The 20,407-nt window shown below is 42.9% G+C and overlaps 2 protein-coding genes and 1 long non-coding RNA gene across 3 annotated transcripts in view; all 3 read left to right on the top strand.

The window, feature by feature from the left end:
* Positions 1-20,407, top strand: part of LOC133979436 (uncharacterized) — a 1,726,912-nt gene that overhangs the window by 45,487 nt on the left and 1,661,018 nt on the right. The window lies entirely within an intron of this gene.
* LOC133978656 (uncharacterized) lies at positions 3,116-5,908 on the top strand. The gene is made up of 2 exons (XR_009925031.1): positions 3,116-3,186; positions 3,773-5,908. It is a non-coding gene; the product is annotated as an uncharacterized LOC133978656 (long non-coding RNA).
* On the top strand, positions 8,854-11,965 carry ppiaa (peptidylprolyl isomerase Aa (cyclophilin A)). The gene is made up of 4 exons (XM_062416936.1): positions 8,854-8,961; positions 10,386-10,505; positions 10,588-10,760; positions 11,404-11,965. Exons 1-4 carry the CDS (start codon positions 8,893-8,895, stop codon positions 11,534-11,536), a joined length of 495 nt encoding a protein of 164 aa, XP_062272920.1. The 5' UTR covers positions 8,854-8,892; the 3' UTR covers positions 11,537-11,965.

Genomic DNA, 20,407 nt, shown 5'->3' with positions numbered 1-20,407 from the left:
AAAACAGGGATTCTACTTATATGGGCATCAGGAGGAGCATGAGGCGCCCTCCTGAACCTGTGAACCAATCAACCTGTCAATCACCACGTAGCCACGCCCTAATGCATACCCTGCTTTATCGTCACATATAAAATCAGGGAGGCCAAAATGTCCCAAATGAAGAAGGAAGAAAAGGAGGGAGAAAGGAAGGGAGGAAAGGAAGGAAGGAAAGGAGGGAGGAATGAAGGAAAGGAGGGAGGAATGAAGGAAAAGAGGGAAGGAAAGGAGAGGAAGGAAGGAAGGAAGGAACAGTCAAAACAGAATGCAGTTTAAGTTACTTCCTGGTTGGCCTCATTTCAGAGGACTGGACCTCCCCGTCTGATAGTAACGTGTTCATGTGATCATGTGACAGTAAAGTAACGTGTTCATAATGATCATGTGACAGTAAAGTAACGTGTTCATATGATCATGTGACAGTAAAGAGGAACTTCAGCAGCGGCTCCATCCCTGGGACCCCGGGTTAAACGGAGAGGACGGTGTGGAGCAAACCGCCATCAGAGTCTCTTTGAAGTGTCCGATCACTTTCCGCCGCATCCAGCTGCCGGCCAGAGGTCACGACTGTAGGGCACATACAGGTCAGCCAATCACACGCCTCCGCACTGTGAGGTCACATGATGCAATCAATCAATCAATCAATCAATCAATCAATCAATCAATAACAGCTGATAGTAACGGACGTCTGTGTGTCTGCAGTGTTTTCGATCTGGAGTCGTACCTGCAGCTCAACTGTGAGAGAGGAACATGGAGATGCCCTGTGTGCAAGTATGTTAACACACACACACACACACACACACACTCACACATATATACACACACACACATATATACACACATATATACACATATATACACACACACACACACATATATACACACTCACACATATATACACACATATACACACACACACACATATACACACATATACACACATACACACACACACACACATATACACACACACACACACACAATTTCTATAAGATTACTCTGTAACCTTTGTGCTCCTCAGTAAAACAGCTCTGTTGGAGGGTCTGGAGGTGGATCAGTACATGTTGGGAATCCTCATCTACGTTCAGAAGTAAGAAAGTTTTTCCTTCAATAGACACGTAACGGTTAAATCAGGAGCACTTCCTGTTTCGGACCGTAACCTTTAACCTCATGATGAGCATCAGGTGATCAGAGATCAGTTTTTATTCGATGTTCGACATGAAGAGAAAAAGTCATATTGTAACTATAATGAAGTCCTTTATATTTTATATTATCACCTGTAGCTCATCAGGCTTCCTCCAGCAGGGGGCGCTGTGCTCTCTTTAGGTTCTGTCTGTGATGGTCCGTTAAAGTTCAGTCTGAGGATCTGATCAGCAGGTTTACTGCAGCTCATACAGAACCGTTCAAACGTTTATACAGTTTACTGAAATATGGTGATTATTATAAATATTAAGCCCCGAAAATAAAATAATATGTTTAATCTGTAAAGTGATAAAAAACAGGTATCAGGTGATCAATGATCAGGTGATCAATGATCAGGTGATCAATGATCAGGTGATCAGGTGATCAGTGATCAATGATCAGGTGATCAATGATCAGGTGATCAGGTGATCAATGATCAGGTGATCAGGTGATCAATGATCAGGTGATCAGTGATCAATGATCAGGTGATCAATGATCAGGTGATCGGTGATCAGGTGATCAATGATCAGGTGATCGGTGATCAGGTGATCAATGATCAATGATCAGGTATCAGGTGATCAGTGATCAATGATCAGGTGATCAATGATCAGGTGATCAATGATCAGGTGATCAATGATCAGGTATCAGGTGATCAGGTGATCAGGTGATCGGTGATCAGGTGATCAATGATCAATGATCAGGTATCAGGTGATCAGTGATCAATGATCAGGTGATCAATGATCAGGTGATCAATGATCAGGTATCAGGTGATCAGGTTCTGACGGTTCTTCTCTCTCAGTTCGGAGTACGAGGAGATCACCATCGACCCGGTGTGCAGCTGGAAGCCGGTTCCTGTGAAGCCGGACATTCATGTGAAGGAAGAGTCAGACGGTCCGGTTCTGAAGCGCTGTCGGACCGTCAGTCCCAGTCACATGGTTCTGCCCAGCGTCATGGAGATGATCGTCTCTCTGGGCCCAAACCCTTCCTCCTCCTCCTCTTCCTCTGCTGCCGCCTCCTCCCCCATGCAGTACTCCTCCCTGCCTGCAGGGGGCGGCAACACCCCCGACTACCCCGGACCAGGTACCGCTCATACAGACCTATTGATGATGATAACTGATCGGAGTTATTGATCAGAGTTATTAATCAGTGTTATTAATCAGAGTTATTGATCTCTCCCCCCCCCCCTCAGCTCCGTCCTACCCCGGTCAGACGGGGTTCTCAGACTTCAGTGGTCCTGGGACTCCCGGGGGGGTCGGGGGGGACTTCTCCTCCCCTCCCCCCCCTCTCCTACCAGTCTGAGCTGTCCAGTGCCCTCCTCACCCCCGACAAGCCCCCCCCTCACCCAATGGCTGCACAGGTACTGTAACACCTTCATCTTCATCTTCATCAGTATGGAGTGGTGTTAGTGCCTCATGGGACATGTGACCGGTGTCTCCGCTCTGATTGGCTCAGGCTCAGATCAGGATGCTTCCTCCCAGTCTGTGATTGGTCCGTCTGCTCAGTCTCTCTGATGAGGCACTAATATAACTCCGTACACCTTCGTCTTCATCATCTTCATCTTATCACAAGAAAACAGTCAGATCAATACATGAACCTCTCCTCTTCCTCCTCTTCTCTTCCTCTTCCTCCTACTCCTCCTCCTATCTCCTCTTCCTCCTCCTCTCCTCTTTTCTCCTCTCTCCTCCTCTTCCTCTTCCTCCTCTCCTCTCTCCTCTTCCTCTTCCTCCTCCTATCTCCTCCTCTTCTCTCTTCCTCTTCCTCTTCCTCCTCCTCAGATGTCCGTCTCAGGCCGTCTGGACTCCTCTTCCCATGGTCCCCCTCTCTCCCAGCAGCAGTCGCAGGGTCTCCATGGCAACCCTCAGATGGGGGGTGGCAACCAGATGATGCAGCGCGGAAACCAGAATCCCCGTCTCCATGGTGACGGCTCCTTCGGGATGGGGGGGGGCTGCAGAGGTTCCCGAACCTTCTCTGGACGTGAGTGGAGAGCAGACTGCAGTTATTGATTATTGATTATTAACAGCTGATCAGTGATGTTTATATTAGTGTTCATGAGGTTTAGTTTAAATTTGAAGGGTTAAAATGATAAAATAAACGTATGAATAACTTCACACATTCTTTTTTTGTGGACCCAGCATCAAATTTCTGCTTTTAATCCATTTAGAGAGAATATATTAGAGGATTATGGCAAAAATGTCTAAGTGGTGTAACCATAAAAACTTTGTACCAAATAATTCAACTTGCTTAAAAACAGTAAATAGTCAATAAAACACCATATCAACTAGTTTGGCATGATCTTACATTATAACTTTATATTAAATAAAGGTAATGGAATACAATTGTTCTAAATATTACATTTACTCTGGGTTACCATGGTAACCCTAACCCATGATCTTACATTATAACTTTATATTAAATATAATATAATATAATAATATATATATGTGTGTGTGTCTCTCTGTGTGTGTGTGTGTGTGTGTGTGTGTGTGTGTGTGTGTGTGTGTGTGTTTGTGTGTGTGTGTGTGTGTGTGTGTGTGTGTGTGTGTGTGTGTGTGTGTGTCAGTTGCTTCCAGAGTTGACGAACCCTGATGAGTTGCTCTCCTACCTCGGCCCTCCGGACCTCCCGAACAACAACAACGACGACCTGCTGAGTCTGTTCGAGAACAACTGAAACTAACACAGAGACTTTTACTGTGAAAAACATAAACTCTGTTTCCTGTTTCCTGTTTCCTCGCCGCCGCCGCCAACGTGACAGCGGGCCCAACATGGCCGCCGTCTGCACAGGAAGGAGCGGCGCGACGAGAAGGAAACTTTTAAATATGAAACTCTTTGATGTGACTATGATGAACTTTGATGGTAACTTTATTTTATTTTTGTTTTTTATTCTCTGAAAGTGTATTTTGATCGTTCATCCTCCATTCCCCCGTCAGAGCTGTGACATCACACCTGTGACATCAGAGCTGTGACATCAGAGCTGTGACATCAGAGCTGTGACATCACCGTACTGCTGCTTTAACTCGTGTCACGTCTCTGCTCACAAATCATCCAGCAGCTTTTACATTGATCTGTTTTTTTCTATGAACGTCTGTCTGGTCTGTTTTTGTCACGGTGATGTCACGGTGATGTCACAGTGATGTAAGCAGCAGTGCGGTCGTCTGCTTTAAAAATGAGTTTTAAATGTACGAACAGTCGAAGATGAGCTTTAAACCAACAGACGTGTTTTTCACCTGATGACCCTGAAGGCAGCGTGACCTCGTCCCCAAGATGCACACACGCACACACACACACACACACACACACGCACGCACACACTTTTTTAAATGGAATCATAAACAGGCTGCTGCTGTCAGTCAGCATGCTGCTCTCTGATTGGCTGATGTTGGATTCCTGCTCTCTGATTGGCTGATGTTGGATTCCTGCTCTCTGATTGGCTGATTTTGGATTCCAGATGTTTTAATCTGAATTTTTAACGAGCTGCTCGTCAGATGATGTCATCGTAAACGAGCCAATCGTCTGTTAACAAGTTTTTATTCTGATGAGCGGAGAGAGAGCAGCTCCTCCTCCTCCTCTTCATCCTCTTCCTCCTCTCCCTCCTCCTCCTCTTCCTCTTCCTCCTAATCTAACGGTTAGCGTAACAGAGACGACGGAGCAGTTTGGTACAAATAATAAAAACAGACTTTAGATTTGAATTGATTTTTTGTCAAAGTGACAGAAAAACTTCGGCTGATTAACTAATAAAATAAAGTCAGATATAAAATGATCAGAACAGAATCTGTGATATTGATCGTTCAGTTTAATTTAATAAGTTTACAAACATTTCTGAGAACTGATCAAACCGTTTGGACACTTTAACTGTCCTTTAATTAACCTTAAAGGACACTAACCAGTGTTCCCAGTGTTCCCAGTCTGTTAAACCAGCAGTCAGGTGTCCATATGAACAGTGAATAAATTCCTTTTAATAGTCAGTATAAAAAGGAGGAATGATTAAAGTCGATGTGAAGCTTCTTTTTTTCTTGTTTTTTAATAATTTGAACCGAACCGCATCGTCTCTGTAACGTTTAATAAAGTTTAAAATTATTGAAGCTACGAGGCGACGTAAAAGATTTCAGCCAATCACTGAACGGCAGGAAGACGCTAAACATCACAGTTACCATGGCAACATGTTTTATTACATTTAAGCCGCAAACAAAAAGACGCGCCTGCCTCTGATTGGCTGTTGGAAGGAGATCTACGTCAGCCAATCAGAAGCAGGGTAGGGCGGGTCTTTGTGTCCAATGAGAGGAGAGACCATGTGACCAGACTGCAGACAACATGGCCGACATCTTCACCTCTTCACCTCCACAGGTGACAGGAAGTGACATCAACGTTGAAGCGGAAGTTGTGTTTTTTTTTTTCAACGTAAAATAACCGACAGATTTAACGTTAAAGATTTTATAAAGATATAAAACTGAGATGTTTACAATTGGAAGATATGAGTGTTTGAAAAGTTACTGTTTAATGTTTTAAATGTGACTTCCTGTCAGCTGTGGAGCTCACGATGTCTGTACGATGAGGTCACTTCCTGCGGTGAGGTCACTTCCTGCTCCGTCAGCAGCAGCTTGTACGTGTGATAATAATTCATGGTCATTATTCTGTATGTTGTAAAGTGATAGAGTCCAGACAGTTGTGGTGTCAGTGAATAAACTGTACATGATCATGATTCAGTTATGATGCTAATAACAATAATAATAATAATAACCTTTGTAATTTAATAAACACACACTGGAAAGACACAACGGAGAGCCGCTGCTCCTTTCTCACAAACACAAAGTTTAAATAAGACGTGAATTTATTTATATTACATTTGATATTAATTCAACATTTTAAACACAATAAAAACTAAACAAATAATTATAAAACAACTCAAACATGATAAATATGTTTATATACTGAACATTAGTGACATTAGATTCATTATCAAAGTCAGATTAGTTTATTCATTAATAAACTATAAAACATACAAACTCTTCAAAATAAAGGGACAACTCTTTATAATAAAGGAACAAACTTCAAAATAAAGGAACAAACTCTTTATAATAAAGGAACAAACTTCAAAATAAAGGAACAAACTCTTTGTAATAAAGGAACAAACTTCAAAATAAAGGAACAAACTTCAAAATAAAGGAACAAACTCTTCAAAATAAAGGAACAAACTTCAAAATAAAGGAACAAACTCTTTATAATAAAGGAACAAACTTCAAAATAAAGGGACAACTCTATAATAAAGGAACAAACTCTTCAAAATAAAGGAACAAACTCTTTATAATAAAGGAACAAACTTCAAAATAAAGGGACACACTTCAAAATAAAGGATCAAACTTCAAAATAAAGGAACAAACTTCAAAATAAAGGAACAAACTATATTTTGTAGAGTTTATTGCTTTATTTTGAAGAGTTTGTTCCTTTATTTTGAAGAGTTTGTTCCTTTATTTTGAAGAGTGTGTTCCTACTGAGCATGTGCAGAAGGCGCCATTATTGTAATTATTGATCAATCTTGTCGATTCCCAATTAATCAATTAGTCTTTTATAGTGAAGATTGTTCTGCACATGCTCAGTAGCGTCGGAGGATCAGCTCACTGTCAGGAAGGGGGGGGTGTAGAAGGGGGGGGGGGGTGAAGAAGGGGGGGGGGCTGTTCCAGCTGTCCGGTGTTCAATCACAGCTGACACCCAGGCTGTGGGGGGGGGGGGGGGGGGGGGGGGGGGGAGTGGAACAGCCTCTTCTCTGTGAGCATCAAAGATCATTAAAGGTTGACGATCAATAAGAAACCCCACAGCCTCCACCTGGAAACCATGGCAACGACATCAGCACTGAAGACAGGTTCAAAACAAACCAATAAAGTTTATATCAGCTGATCATAAAGTAATGATTCCTCCTGTTCATACTGACCATTAGAAGATCCCTTCATCATGTTTACTGTAATGATTCCTCCTGTTCATACTGACCATTAGAAGATCCCTTCATCATGTTTACTGTAATGATTCCTCCTGTTCATACTGACCATTAGAAGATCCCTTCATCATGTTTACTGTAATGATTCCTCCTGTTCATACTGACCATTAGAAGATCCCTTCATCATGTTTACTGTAATGATTCCTCCTGTTCATACTGACCATTAGAAGAGTTGATCTGAAGCTAATATGAAGCAAGAAAAAAAAGAAGAAAGAAGAAAGAAAAGAAAGAAATGAGCTCAACAGGAAACACAAAGAGGGAATCTGATGCTAAACACAGTAAACATGTCAGATATCATGGATATAATAACTCAGACTGATGAAGATCAATAGAAGCTGATCAGATGATTTAATGACTGTAATGTTTCATTATGAACAACAGGAAGCTGTTTACTGACTGATGCTTTAACACTGAAGAGATGTGAACTTTACCTTTAAGTGAATCTTTTACTAACATGAAGTTAAACAGCTCAGACTGATATATTAATATATAATATATTAATGTATAAATATATAAATATAGCTTCATTTATATGTAATAAATGAACAGGAGGAATGATGACAGAGAGGAACAGACGATGTTTAACTAACTGGAAACTGAACTTTTTTGGACTTTTTGTGGAAAACACAACAAACACAACTTAGATTAGATAAACTTTATGCAGCTGCACATAAACAACAACACATAATAAGCACAAAACATACACGACTACACACAATCACACATTGCTTCACAGTGTTTCAGAGTTTAGCTTATTGCACATAAATAATATTACACAAGATCCTGTGACGGCGGCAGAGAAGAACAGAGAGTAAAAACAATGAAATGGATAAAACTATATAAACATCTAAGAGCAGGGTAAAAAAAACATAAAAAGATAAAAGATAAAAGATAAAAGATAAAAGATAAATCTGCTACCAGCGGATGCAGCGATGAGGCTGTTTGTTTAGCGTCGTGGATGATTATGATTATTAAAAGTTTTAAATACGTCAGTAGAAGCTTTTTAAGCTCAGTAGAAACACAAAGTTATAAATCTGTTTAATCTCAGTCTGAACATGATAAGAAATATAATTAATATAATTAATATAATAACATCTGTAGGTTTTATTGTTAAAACTCTTTTCAAAGAAACTTTACAGAAGTTAAAAAATCTAATTATGTCAAAGAACCGTTGAGCACGTGCTGACGTTCAAACACGAACTTTAATGCGCAGCTGACCGCGCCCTGTCCGCGGGGCCGCGCCCTATCCGCGGGGCCGCGCACACGCATCTTCCTCCAACAGCGGGACCGCGCTATGACTGCGGGGCTTGGCGTTCACGCGCTGCACGGATTGGACGACCGAGCTGTCAATTATCCGTGGCGCGCGCTGCTCCGGCTCTTACGAGTTCAAGTTTTAGTAACCGGGACACCGGCACGAGGCGGGGTCGCGAGGCTCAGACTTCTGAAAGCACTGAAGCCCCGCCCCACTGCCTCCCAGTGTGCGGAATCCAAACGCACCTCTGGATGAGTCAGGAAAGCAGTCAGGAGGAGTGTCGGGTTTCCTGACCGCCGATTGGCTCAAACACGTATCAATAAACTGGGGCGGCGCTTCCCATTGGCTGTCTGCGAGGTAGCCCCGCCCACTAGTTTCCTTTATAAGCGAGCTGCACGCGCCGCCATCTTTTTCGGTTCCTCGCGCTCCGTAAGACTTCAGCATGTCCAGACCAAAAGTTTACTTCGATGTGACCCAGGAGGGATCTCCAATGGGCCGCGTGGTCATCGAGGTAACTAAGCACGCGGGCTGGGGGCATGCGGGCCGGCGCGTGCAGGGGGAGCTGTGCGGTGCGGTGTGGGGAGGAGGAGGGGGGCTGCGGGATGAATGAACAGCCGCTTCCTGTAGCATCACGCGAGCTGTCACGAGCGCCACTGTCCTGAAGGAGCATGCGCACGTGCTTCTAGCTCCGGCTAACCGTTACCGGTCTGAACCGTGTCTGGTAACTGCAGATACCGGTAACCTTACTGTTAATGCTCCGGTAGAGTGATGTTAATGTGTCTCTGGTACCGGGCTGCCATGCTCCCGGTGCGGCCAGGCAAAGGCCCGCGGGCCACGTTTGAGCCGCTAGCATACATGCTAATTCAACATGTGAATGCGCAGACCGTTTGTGCGCAGCTCGCGCTGCTCTTTGTTTCGCGGCCTTCACGCGAGCCCGGGAAACCTCCGTGACGTGTTCCCTCCGAGCACTCATTTTATTATTAACGGTTAAATTGAATAATGTTTAAATGAAGCTTTAGAGCTGCACGCGCCGCCTGTTACCGGGCTGGCCGCAAGTTAGTGGGCTGCACGCGCCGCCGGTTACCGGTGAGGTTCTGGAAAGTTCCGCAGGGGTGGGGGGGGGCTGATTGAATAATGCGGATGTAGTGAGATGGCTCCCGGTAGCTGATCGGTACCAACGGAATGGCGCCATTTTAACGCAGGTTACATCCGGCAACTAGAAAGCTAGTTAACGCCATTTTGTGCCCAGTGCAGGGCGGCTCCCGGTGACTCCACGGTGTTCTGAGCCGCAGACAGCCGAGGGGTTACGGGTGTTTCCGGTAGTCAGAGCTCCGGGCTGCAGCGCTATTCCTCTCTGCTGCAGCCCCCCTCCCCTCCTCCCCCATGCTGCAGCGCTGCTGGAACAAAGAGCCGCAGTCTGTTTACAGCAGCATGTTAGTGTATTTGGGGAGGGGGCAGAGGGTTAGTGTGTTTTAGGGGGGGGGGGGGGCAGCAGCATGTTAATGTGTTTTTTAGGGGGGGGCAAGCATGTTAGTGTGTTTTATGGGGGGCAGCAACATGTTAGTGTGTTTTAGGGGGGGGGCAGCAGCATGTTAGTGTGTTTTTAGGGGGGCAGCAGCAGCATGTTAGTGTGTTTTTAGGGGGGGGCAAGCATGTTAGTGTGTTTTATGGGGGGCAGCAACATGTTAGTGTGTTTTAGGGGGGGGGGCAGCAGCATGTTAGTGTGTTTTATGGGGGGGGGGCAGCAGCACGTTATATAACCTTTCCAGCATGTTTCCACACGGAGCAAAGAGCAGCTCAGATTTTTGGCACCGATCCAGACGATGACTCACCGTCTGAACCGATCCTCGTTAATAATTCCTCTGGTCTCTGTTTCTTTCTTCTTCTCTGTGTGTAAAACGAGCCGCTGACTTTATCGCGTTTCTCTTCCTGCAGCTTCGTGACGACGTCGTTCCCAAGACGGCCGAGAACTTCCGCGCCCTCTGCACCGGCGAGAAGGGCTTCGGCTACAAGGGATGCACCTTCCACCGCATCATCCCCGGCTTCATGTGCCAGGTGAGTCTGAGAGCAGCAGCTAGGTGTGTGTGTGTGTGTGTGTGTGTGTGTGAGCAGCGTCTAACCGCGTGTGTGTTTGCAGGGCGGAGACTTCACCAACCACAACGGAACCGGTGGTAAGTCCATCTACGGCAACAAGTTTGCCGATGAGAACTTCACCCTGAAGCACACCGGCGCCGGCACCCTGTCCATGGCCAACGCCGGGCCCAACACCAACGGGTCTCAGTTCTTCATCTGCACGGCACAGACAACATGGTGAGCACACGCACGCTGCTGCACGTGCACGCTGCTGCAGCCCCGACCATCAATAATCAGGATGTACTGAGACCTCGGGTCACAGACGGCGTCGGTTTGAATCCTGAGTCAAACTTAATGCACAAGTTTCTACTTTATTTTATTGTAACATTACTTTTATATCACTTTTCTTACTGATTAATCAATATTTTGATTAGTAGTTAACTCCAAATGTCTCAAATATTCATTTTACTGTCAGACTGAACTAATAAATCTCCTTTTAATTACAGGTTAATGTAGTTTAAAGTGTTAAAAGAAACATTAGACTAATACACACAAGAGAAAATTAACATGTTTAAAAATGTAAATGTAAATATAAATAAATAAGAACAGAAAAGGTTTAAAGTTGGAGCTAACATCTAGTTTAAAGTGTTTAAAATGACTAAAAATAAGTTTAAAGGTTGGATTAACATCTACTTTGAAGATATTAAAAGACAGACAAATAAAACCAATAAGATTAAATTTATAGAAAGAAGATGATGTAATAAAGTAGAACATTCATATTTAAGAAGCTTTAATAAAGATGTTTTTACAGTGTGCTTTAAAACAGCTGATGTCAGTATAATGTGTGTACTGACGCTGCCCCCCCCCCCCCCCCCCCCAGGCTGGACGGGAAGCACGTGGTGTTCGGCTCCGTGGTTGAGGGCATGGACGTGGTGAAGAAGATGGAGGCCTGCGGCAGCCAGAGCGGCAAAACCAAAGGCAAGCTCGCCATCGGAGACTGCGGCCAGCTCTGAAGCTCCAGCACTTAACTCCCTGTAGCCCCGCCCCTTATAGTGATAGCCCCGCCCCTTATTAGTGTCAGCCCCGCCCACCTCACCATTCTACATTCCTGATGATGGAGAGTCAGCTGATCCCCCCCCCCCCACCCAAAATACAAACACCCTGTTTTTTTTTACTCCTTGTTGAGATTCAGTTGCTGCATTTGTGACTTTTTGCCTTTGAAAGTTTCTTTTGCATTAACGTTGTTCTTTTCTTTTTTCCACTAAAGTCCCAACAACGGTTTTTATTTTTTATTTTTTTTCTGTCAAAGTCAAAAAGAAGAAAATAAAACTGAAGAGTTGCCTTGACAATTGAAACACGTGTTTTGATCATTTTCAGGTTTCCACAAACATGAAATCATAAATATTACATGTTAAAGGATTTTATTAAAATATATTAAATCACTTTTTCTCTTTATTGAACACATTATACAGTAAGTTCATCAAATACTACATAAAATATATAAACTGGGAAAATTATAGACATCAAGTAACAAGAATTTAATCCACTGTCTCATCCAGCTCATGACATCACTTATATAAGGATATATTTATATATACTTAACATTATAAACTGGTGCATCAGACGCACCTTTAACCCTTTTATACATGAATTATAACCGGTCAGGATTTTGTTTTTCTCTTTAGGCATGAAACTAAATATTTCAACTTCTTTTTTTCTTTCCCATGATATAACATTACATTATAATATATGAGATGATGCTCTGGTGTCCTCTGGAGGCTGAAGTGCCACAAAACTCTTTCATACATAAGCAAACAGCTTTTGATTAGCTTTCCACTGCAGGGACCAGTGTGTGAAAGGGTTAATGTGATTTCTTATTTAAAGTGGCGTTTGTTTTATTCACCAGTTAAATACAGAGAAAGGTTGCATCTGGACTATAAACAGCTGCTGGTCCCAGCTGTGTCCTGTTACTGCTGTATGTTATAATATGTGGTGATCAGAAGTATTTCAGACTGTAGTTCATGTTTTATAGGCCTACAGGGTAATTGAGGAGTTTCAGCCTCTAGTGAGGAAGAGTGTGCTTCTGGTAGCAGTGATGAAGAATGGCTGCCAGTACAGACCGGTGCTAGCAGAGAAGTAGGATCAAGCAGTGACAGTGAAGGTGAGGAGTCTGGTAATGTTTCAAGATTCAAGATAACTTTATTAATCCCTTGGAGGGGAATTCATTTGACAGCTCGCACCACAACATACTCGTACACATAAATAACAAGATAGAAAACACAGAAGAAAGAAGAAGAAGAGTTGGCGAGAGTGTGAAAAAGTGCAAAAATCAATGTGCCAAGTCAGCAGGTCCTATAGTAAAAAAGCACCACAGTATCCAGCTGCACACTGCAATAACACACAGATACAACTGGACCTCATATAGATTAGTTCAGCAGTCGGACAGCAGAGGGGATAAAGGACTAACCCTAACACTTACATGCAGGTTCAATCAATCAATCTTTATTTGTAAAGCGCCAAATCACAACAAAGTTATCTCAAGGCACTTTACACATAGAGCAGGTTCTAAACCGTACCTTTCAGTACGGTTTAGAACCAGGGCGTTGGCATAGCAACGCCCTGAAGGCAATAATGAAAATTCATTTCTTAAGATTTGCCCGGAAGAACTCATAATGTTGTGACTTCCTCATGACCTGTAGTTCCCATAAGGAACCGAGGTCTCTCTGCTTAAGTCCGATGATCTTGGAGCAGGTTCTCACGATACTGTTGAGACTGTTTCTGTCCTCGAGTGACAGATTATTGAACCAACAGATAAAAGAGTAAGTTAAAAGGCTTTCAATAAATGACTGATAAAAACGACGGAGTTCAACATCCGAAGGAGATGAATCCTCCACGTTTGACCAGAAAGGAAAAGACCAGCTGGCATTGACCTCAGAGGAGTTGGTAATGTCATATGTCAGATGCCCCAGATCCAGAATGTACTGGTCATCAGAGACACTTCGTCTGGATTTGATATCCGATGCAATGCCAGTGAACAGATTCAAGCACATTGAACTACTCACTGGACCCTGAAAATGCCGACAGGTTTGCCGAAGTCAGACCAGTCTTGGATGCACTTAAGAAAACCTTCCGCTCAGCACCTGATCCAGAAGAGTTTCAGTCAATATGTCCCCAAAAAACCCCAAGCCCTGGGGAATGAGAGTGTGGGTCCTCTGGGTACAGGTACAACTTTGAACCCTATCAAGGTCCAGCTGGGGGACGAGGTGAGATCAGTCAGCTGGGAATGGCCGGAGATGGGTTAGGGTTAGGGTTATGTGCCTTTGTGAGGACATTCAGGACAAGAATCACAAGGTGTTTTTCCACAATTTCTTTTGCACCATTCCCGTCCTTCAGGCACTGGAACACCAAGGGATCTACGGCACTGGCACGTGTAGAAGCAACAGGAAGAGGATCTGTCTCTGTCGTGACCAATGCGCCAAACATCACTGTCACCCGCTGACTCAGTTTATAATAGAGCTCGAATAGAGAGGCCTACAGGGTAGTGGAGGAGCCACCATTCCAACATAACACCATATTACAACTGTATAACTAAATTACAGCTATATCTAAACAACTACCATGTTATTACATTCATGTTTTTTACAGTATAAAATGCATGAATTCCAAAAAAATATCTCTTTATAGAATAAACGTAGAACTAAGGATGTATAAAAATACTTTGGAAAATAATCCTGACTGAGTTTATCATAATTCATGCATGAAAGGGTTATTATTATTATATTTTTTCTTTTCTTCTTTCTTTTCCCTCAATTTTTTATTTTTCTAATAAAACTGTTATCACTTCCTAATTATTCATCTGTTACCATTTAATCTTATTATATATACGTTTTTCGATGATGAGGAGTTTTAGTGCTTGTAGGAAGAAACTATTTGTCATCCTGGAAGTCCCAGGCGGGGAGTTCCGGTCTTCTGAAATGAGGCCAACGCTGAAGTAATTTAAAACTGCATTCTATCAAAAGGCCACCAGGGGGCGACCGTTTTGGTGTCAAAAGGACTTCCGTCTCTATACAAGTCAATGGAGAATTTTGAACGTTTTCAAAATGTGTTTATGGTCTCAATCGCTAGTTTAAAGCCTTCTTCAATGCAGTATGATGTTCATTTGGGACATTTTGGCCTCCCGGATTTTATATGTGACGATAAAGCAGGGTATGCATTAGGGCGTGGCTACGTGGTGATTGACAGGTTGATTGGTTCACAGGTTCAGGAGGGCGCCTCATGCTCCTCCTGATGCCCATATAAGTAGAATCCCTTTTTTTATTTTTCCCAGCATGCACCGGAAATTTTCAAGATGCCGCTGCTCAGATCCGATACTATTGGACTCCGAGCAGCAGTCCACTAACCAATGGGTGACGTCACGGATGTTACGTCCATTTTATATACAGTCTATGGGAAGTCTTCGCTCTAACAGACGTGAACTGTCTCCCTGAACACGTGGAAAAGGTGCTGGGCAGGATGAGATGGATTACTGTACTACCTCACAGCTGGATTACTATCCTCACAGCTGGATTACTGTCCTACCTCACAGCTGGATTACTGACCTACCTCACAGCTGGATTACTGACCTACCTCACAGCTGGATTACTGTCCTACCTCACAGCTGGATTACTGTCCTACCTCACGGCTGGATTACTGTCCTACCTCACAGCTGGATTACTGTCCTACCTCACAGCTGGATTACTGTCCTACCTCACAGCTGGATTACTATCCTCACAGCTGGATTACTGTCCTACCTCACAACTGGATTACCGTCCTACCTCACAGCTGGATTACTGTCCTACCTCACAGCTGGATTACTGACCTACCTCACAGCTGGATTACTGTCCTACCTCACAGCTGGATTACCGTCCTACCTCACGGCTGGATTACTGTCCTACCTCACAACTGGATTACTATCCTCACAGCTGGATTACTGTCCTACCTCACAGCTGGATTACTGTCCTACCTCACAGCTGGATTACTGACCTACCTCACAGCTGGATTACTGTCCTACCTCACAGCTGGATTACCGTCCTACCTCACAGCTGGATTACCGTCCTACCTCACAGCTGGATTACTGTCCTATCTGAAATAATTCATTGACACTTTTGATCAGTGATTAATTGTTTAAATCATTTTTTAATGTAACAATCTAAAACATTTTCTCACAGAATGCGACTTTACAGAGACGACGAGTTAATAAATTACATCATGCAGGACGATGACATCATGAAGGACGATGACATCATGCAGGGCGATGACATCATGCAGGACGATGACATCATGCAGTAGAAACATCTGAATGAAGCCGCATCTCTTCTTCTTCTTTGGTTCCAGCGCAGTCCAGTCGGCGCCAAAGGTCATGATCTACTTAAGTACAGTTTGAGGTACTTGTACTTTACTTGGGTCTTTTCATTTGATGCTAATTCATCCTTCTACTCAGCGATCCAATATTTCCGCAAAAATCAAAGATTAGAGAAGAAGTCCAAAAAACTGAAAACACATTTGTGTATCAGAACTTAGTTTGTTCTTCTTTCCTCTCCCATTAATCATCTCACCCCCCCTCACCTTTATCTGCTGACCCTTTGGAGGGGCCCCACCCCTAGGTTGGGAACCACTGGACTAAACTAGCTAACTGTATATAAAGTAGTGTAAACTAGCTCCACCTCCAGCAGCTACAACAGTAACATGCTGCTCTAACACTGATGCTTCACTATTAATAATCTAATGATGTCATAATAATAATATATCAGTCAGAGGACCAAACCACTACTTTACTGTAATACTGCATACTACATCACTCATAATACTGCAGTACTTTTACTGTAATACTGCATACTACATCGCTCATAATACTGCAGTACTTTTACTGTAATACTGCATACTACATCGCTCATAATACTGCAGTACTTTTACTGTAATACTGCATACTACATCACTCATAATACTGCAGTACTTTTACTGTAATACTGCATACTACATCACTCATAATACTGCAGTACTTTTACTGTAATACTGCATACTACATCGCTCATAATACTACAGTACTTTTACTGTAATACTGCATACTACATCACTATAATACTGCAGTACTTTTACTGTAATACTGCATACTACATCACTCATAATACTGCAGTACTTTTACTATATCTTATTTGTAATGAAGTATTAGTACATGGCTGTGTTGGTACTTTGACTGCAGTGAAGGATCTAGGCTTCAAACATCTCCATCATGTTGTTACAGATGTAAAAAAGGTTTCAAGTGTACAAGTGCTACAGAGTTTATCATAAATGTGTCAGCAGCTGTTCTCTGCCGTCCTCCTCTTCTTCCCAGAATGCCTTGTTCTCCTCTGGTTCTGGCGGGGGAGGCAGACCCCCTGCCCCTTAGCCTTGCTGAGACCCCCCTGGCTGTCGGCGGTGCAGCCCAGCCCCTTGCCGCACTCGCAGCGGCCCAGGTTCCTCCTTATCTTGGAGCCTCTGAGCAGACAGGCCTCGCCCTCCTCAGGGATCCGCTGGCACCGTTTCCCCGTTAGATACCGGACGCAGCACAGACCGGCTGCACAGTCACCGGAGCGGACGCAGCTGGACATCTCTGGACCTGCAGGACACAAGGACACACTTTATTTATTTAATGATAAAACCAGGCGGGGAGTTCTGGTCCTCTGAAATGAGGCCAACGCGGAAGTAACTTAAAGCTGCATTCTATCAAAAGGCCACCAGGGGGCGACCGTTTTGGTGTCAAAAGGACTTCCGTCTCTATACAAGTCAATGGAGAATTCACCAACTTCTCACTTGATTTCTAACCTCAGTAAACGTTTTCAAAATGTGTTTATGGTCTCAATCGCTAGTTTAAAGCCTTCTTCAATGCAGTATGATGTTCATTTGGGACATTTTGGCCTCCCTGATTTTATATGTGACGATAAAGCAGGGTATGCATTAGGGCGTGGCTACTTGGTGATTGACAGGTTGATTGGTTCACAGGTTCAGGAGGGCGCCTCATGCTCCTCCTGATGCCCATATAAGTAGAATCCCTGTTTTTATTTTTCCCAGCATGCACCTGACATTTTCAAGATGGCGCTGCTCAGATCTGATACTATTGGCCTCCGAGCAGCAGTCCACAAACCAACGGGTGACGTCACGGATGTTACGTCCATTTATTATATACAGTTTATGGATAAAACTGAATTTACAACAAAGATGCAGAGAAAACCAGATAAAACTCTGAGGGCTAAACTCAAGTTTGTATGACCTTATAGTCTCAAAGTGTTTAAACATCTATAATAAAGGACGAGTTCACAATTATTTATGTCTGTCTTAAACCAACAGTCAGCATAAAGTAACATGAAGTGTGTTTATGTGTGTGTTATGATTCCTCCTGTTCATACTGACTATTTAAAACCTGTTTACTGTTCATATGGACACCTGACTGCTGGTTTACAGACAGATTTGAAGAATTGTGAACTTTTCCTTTAAGTGAATCTTTCACTAACATGAAGTTAAACACTGTGTAAAGTGAATTCAGACATTTTCTTCTAAACACATTAAATAGGTCATAAATGTATTTCTAAAAAAGGTGTAAAAAGCATTTCAACCATTTAGATTTGAATTGTGGAGCTAGGCTTAGCATAAACCCGCCCTGCTGCTGTAGAGGTATAAATACATTCAGCACACTACTACTACAGTCTACAGTCAGCCAGTTAGCTGAGCTAGCCGCCGAATTAGCCGCAGAGTTAGCCGCCGAGCTAGTAGCTGAGTTAGCCGCGGAGCTAGCTGCCGAGCTAGCCGCCGAGCTAGCTGCCGAGTTAGCCGCCGAGTTAGCAGCCGAGCTAGCCGCAGAAAGCTCTCAGGCCTAGCGTCCATGTTTCTGGTAGAGGTTGTGACTTTGATTGACAGGTGACACTCGGTAGGGGGCGGGGCTTCAGCGGACTAGGCGGGAACGCCCACAGCGTTTGGGAGGTAGAGACAGCAGACTGATTTTTACACAACTTTGAAGCCTAATTTCATATATTTGGCGATTTTTTTAATCATTCACATTTGGCAGGATGGTTAACAACACACTTTTCTGTGGTATGTCAAACTCAGAACACATATTTATTCTTACTTCACACAGACTTTTAACATCTGCAGGATTCAGCAGTGAACTCTGAGCATCTTATGGGACACTGTATTTTAGGATTCACAACAGCCAATCAGCATCCAGAGATAGACTCACCTTTGGTCCTGTTGAAGCTGCGGGTGTCGCTCTGTCTGTCCACCTGTCTGTCCAACTGTACGTCCATCTTCCTGTCCCGAGAGGACGGTCTCCTCCGAGCTCTGTTGTTGCACTCTCCCTGCAGACACACAGACTCAGTTAATGATCATACATTCACATTAATTATTATTATATTCTACCACTCCACTACTACATCACTCATAATACTGCAGTACTTTTACTGTAATACTGCATACTACATCACTCATAATACTGCAGTACTTTTACTGTAATACTGCATACTACATCACTCATAATACTGCAGTACTTTTACTGTAATACTGCATACTACATCGCTCATAATACTGCAGTACTTTTACTGTAGGGGGATTTTTCATGCAGTACTTGTACTCATGATGGAGTATTAGTACTTTTAGTGCAGATATTCAGATTTTAACTTAATCATTAACATTAACATCATCTGTCTGGTAAGTGACAGACTTTGGCGCCCCCTGCTGGCCGTATCATGAATACCTGTGTGTCAGTGACTGCAGGTGTGGAGCAGTCAGGTGAGGAGCACGCAGGTGTCGCTGGTCGTTGGACAGGCTGGTCCACCGGGTCGCCACGGGACCGAACCTGACGGACAGGTGAGAGTGACGTCACAGGTTAGAAGTGTAATCCTGAACGTTAAATCAAAGCAGCTCTGATGTCATGTACGGGTCAGTTAAAGACTCTTTTTAATCACCTTTTCATAGCATGTTTTTCACCATCAACCTGCATATTATTAAATCATATCATAATAATGGTATACACATCTAACATTACAGTACTATACATGTATGATATTATAACAACACTACCTATAATACAACATTTAGTAACAAGATTAAAAATACTGAGCTGCTGTGAATTAAAACACATTACATCATGGTGTGAACGCAGTAAGATTACATATAATAAACCGACATGAAATAATGGGAATATTATTAAATGTGTTTCTATATTATTCATAATTATTTTACACTCACATTAAAATAAACTCGTGCAGTAAAACCACACATTAATCTTACATAATAAAACATTAAGAAACAACATAAAATACGATTTTAAATATTTTATCTTTTAGAATTTTTCCTGATTTGACTTTAACTGTTTATTATTTATAAAAGCAATAAATAAAATGATCAATATTATTTATTTTATTATAAGGGAGCTTTGTGTCACTAATAGAGAATCAATTAGTAAACTTTCAGTCAGCTGATTGCAGTTACTCGTTGTAATAAATAATAGATAAGTTAAAAATAAGCTGCTCTGATGAATGTGAAGTTATAGACCAGGGATGCTCAAACGGCGGACTGCGGCCCGCATCCGGACCGCGGGACAACTATCTGCGGACCCTGGTCTAATGTTAAAGAAAGAAAAATCTTTCTTAAATTATTATTGTTATTAAATGCGAGTGTTCGCGCGAGACGGAATTATCCGTTTTATCGCAGTTATGGATTTGTGACCGCGTGTATTTTGGTCTCCATGGCAACAACGCGCTGATTGGCTGCGACTTGTTTTTAGTTCTTTCCGTCTTTTTTGGGTCCTTTGTGTCTGTATTTTAAAAGAAAAGTGCTGATATTTGTTTTGAATTATTTAACAGGGGTTGTGAATG

This window comes from Scomber scombrus, chromosome 4 (assembly GCF_963691925.1).
Source record: "Scomber scombrus chromosome 4, fScoSco1.1, whole genome shotgun sequence".
NCBI lineage: Eukaryota > Metazoa > Chordata > Actinopteri > Scombriformes > Scombridae > Scomber > Scomber scombrus.
This window is presented reverse-complemented; position numbering and strand designations above follow the sequence as displayed.

What these genes read in the sequence shown, in the direction of transcription:
- ppiaa (XM_062416936.1), top strand. Translation starts at nt 8,893, where the DNA reads ATGTCCAGACCAAAAGTTTACTTCGATGTGACCCAGGAGGGATCTCCA. An exon ending in TGGGCCGCGTGGTCATCGAG is followed by an intron (nt 8,962 to 10,385) that starts GTAACTAAGCAC and finishes CTCTTCCTGCAG; the next exon opens with CTTCGTGACGACGTCGTTCC. An exon ending in TCCCCGGCTTCATGTGCCAG is followed by an intron (nt 10,506 to 10,587) that starts GTGAGTCTGAGA and finishes GTGTGTTTGCAG; the next exon opens with GGCGGAGACTTCACCAACCA.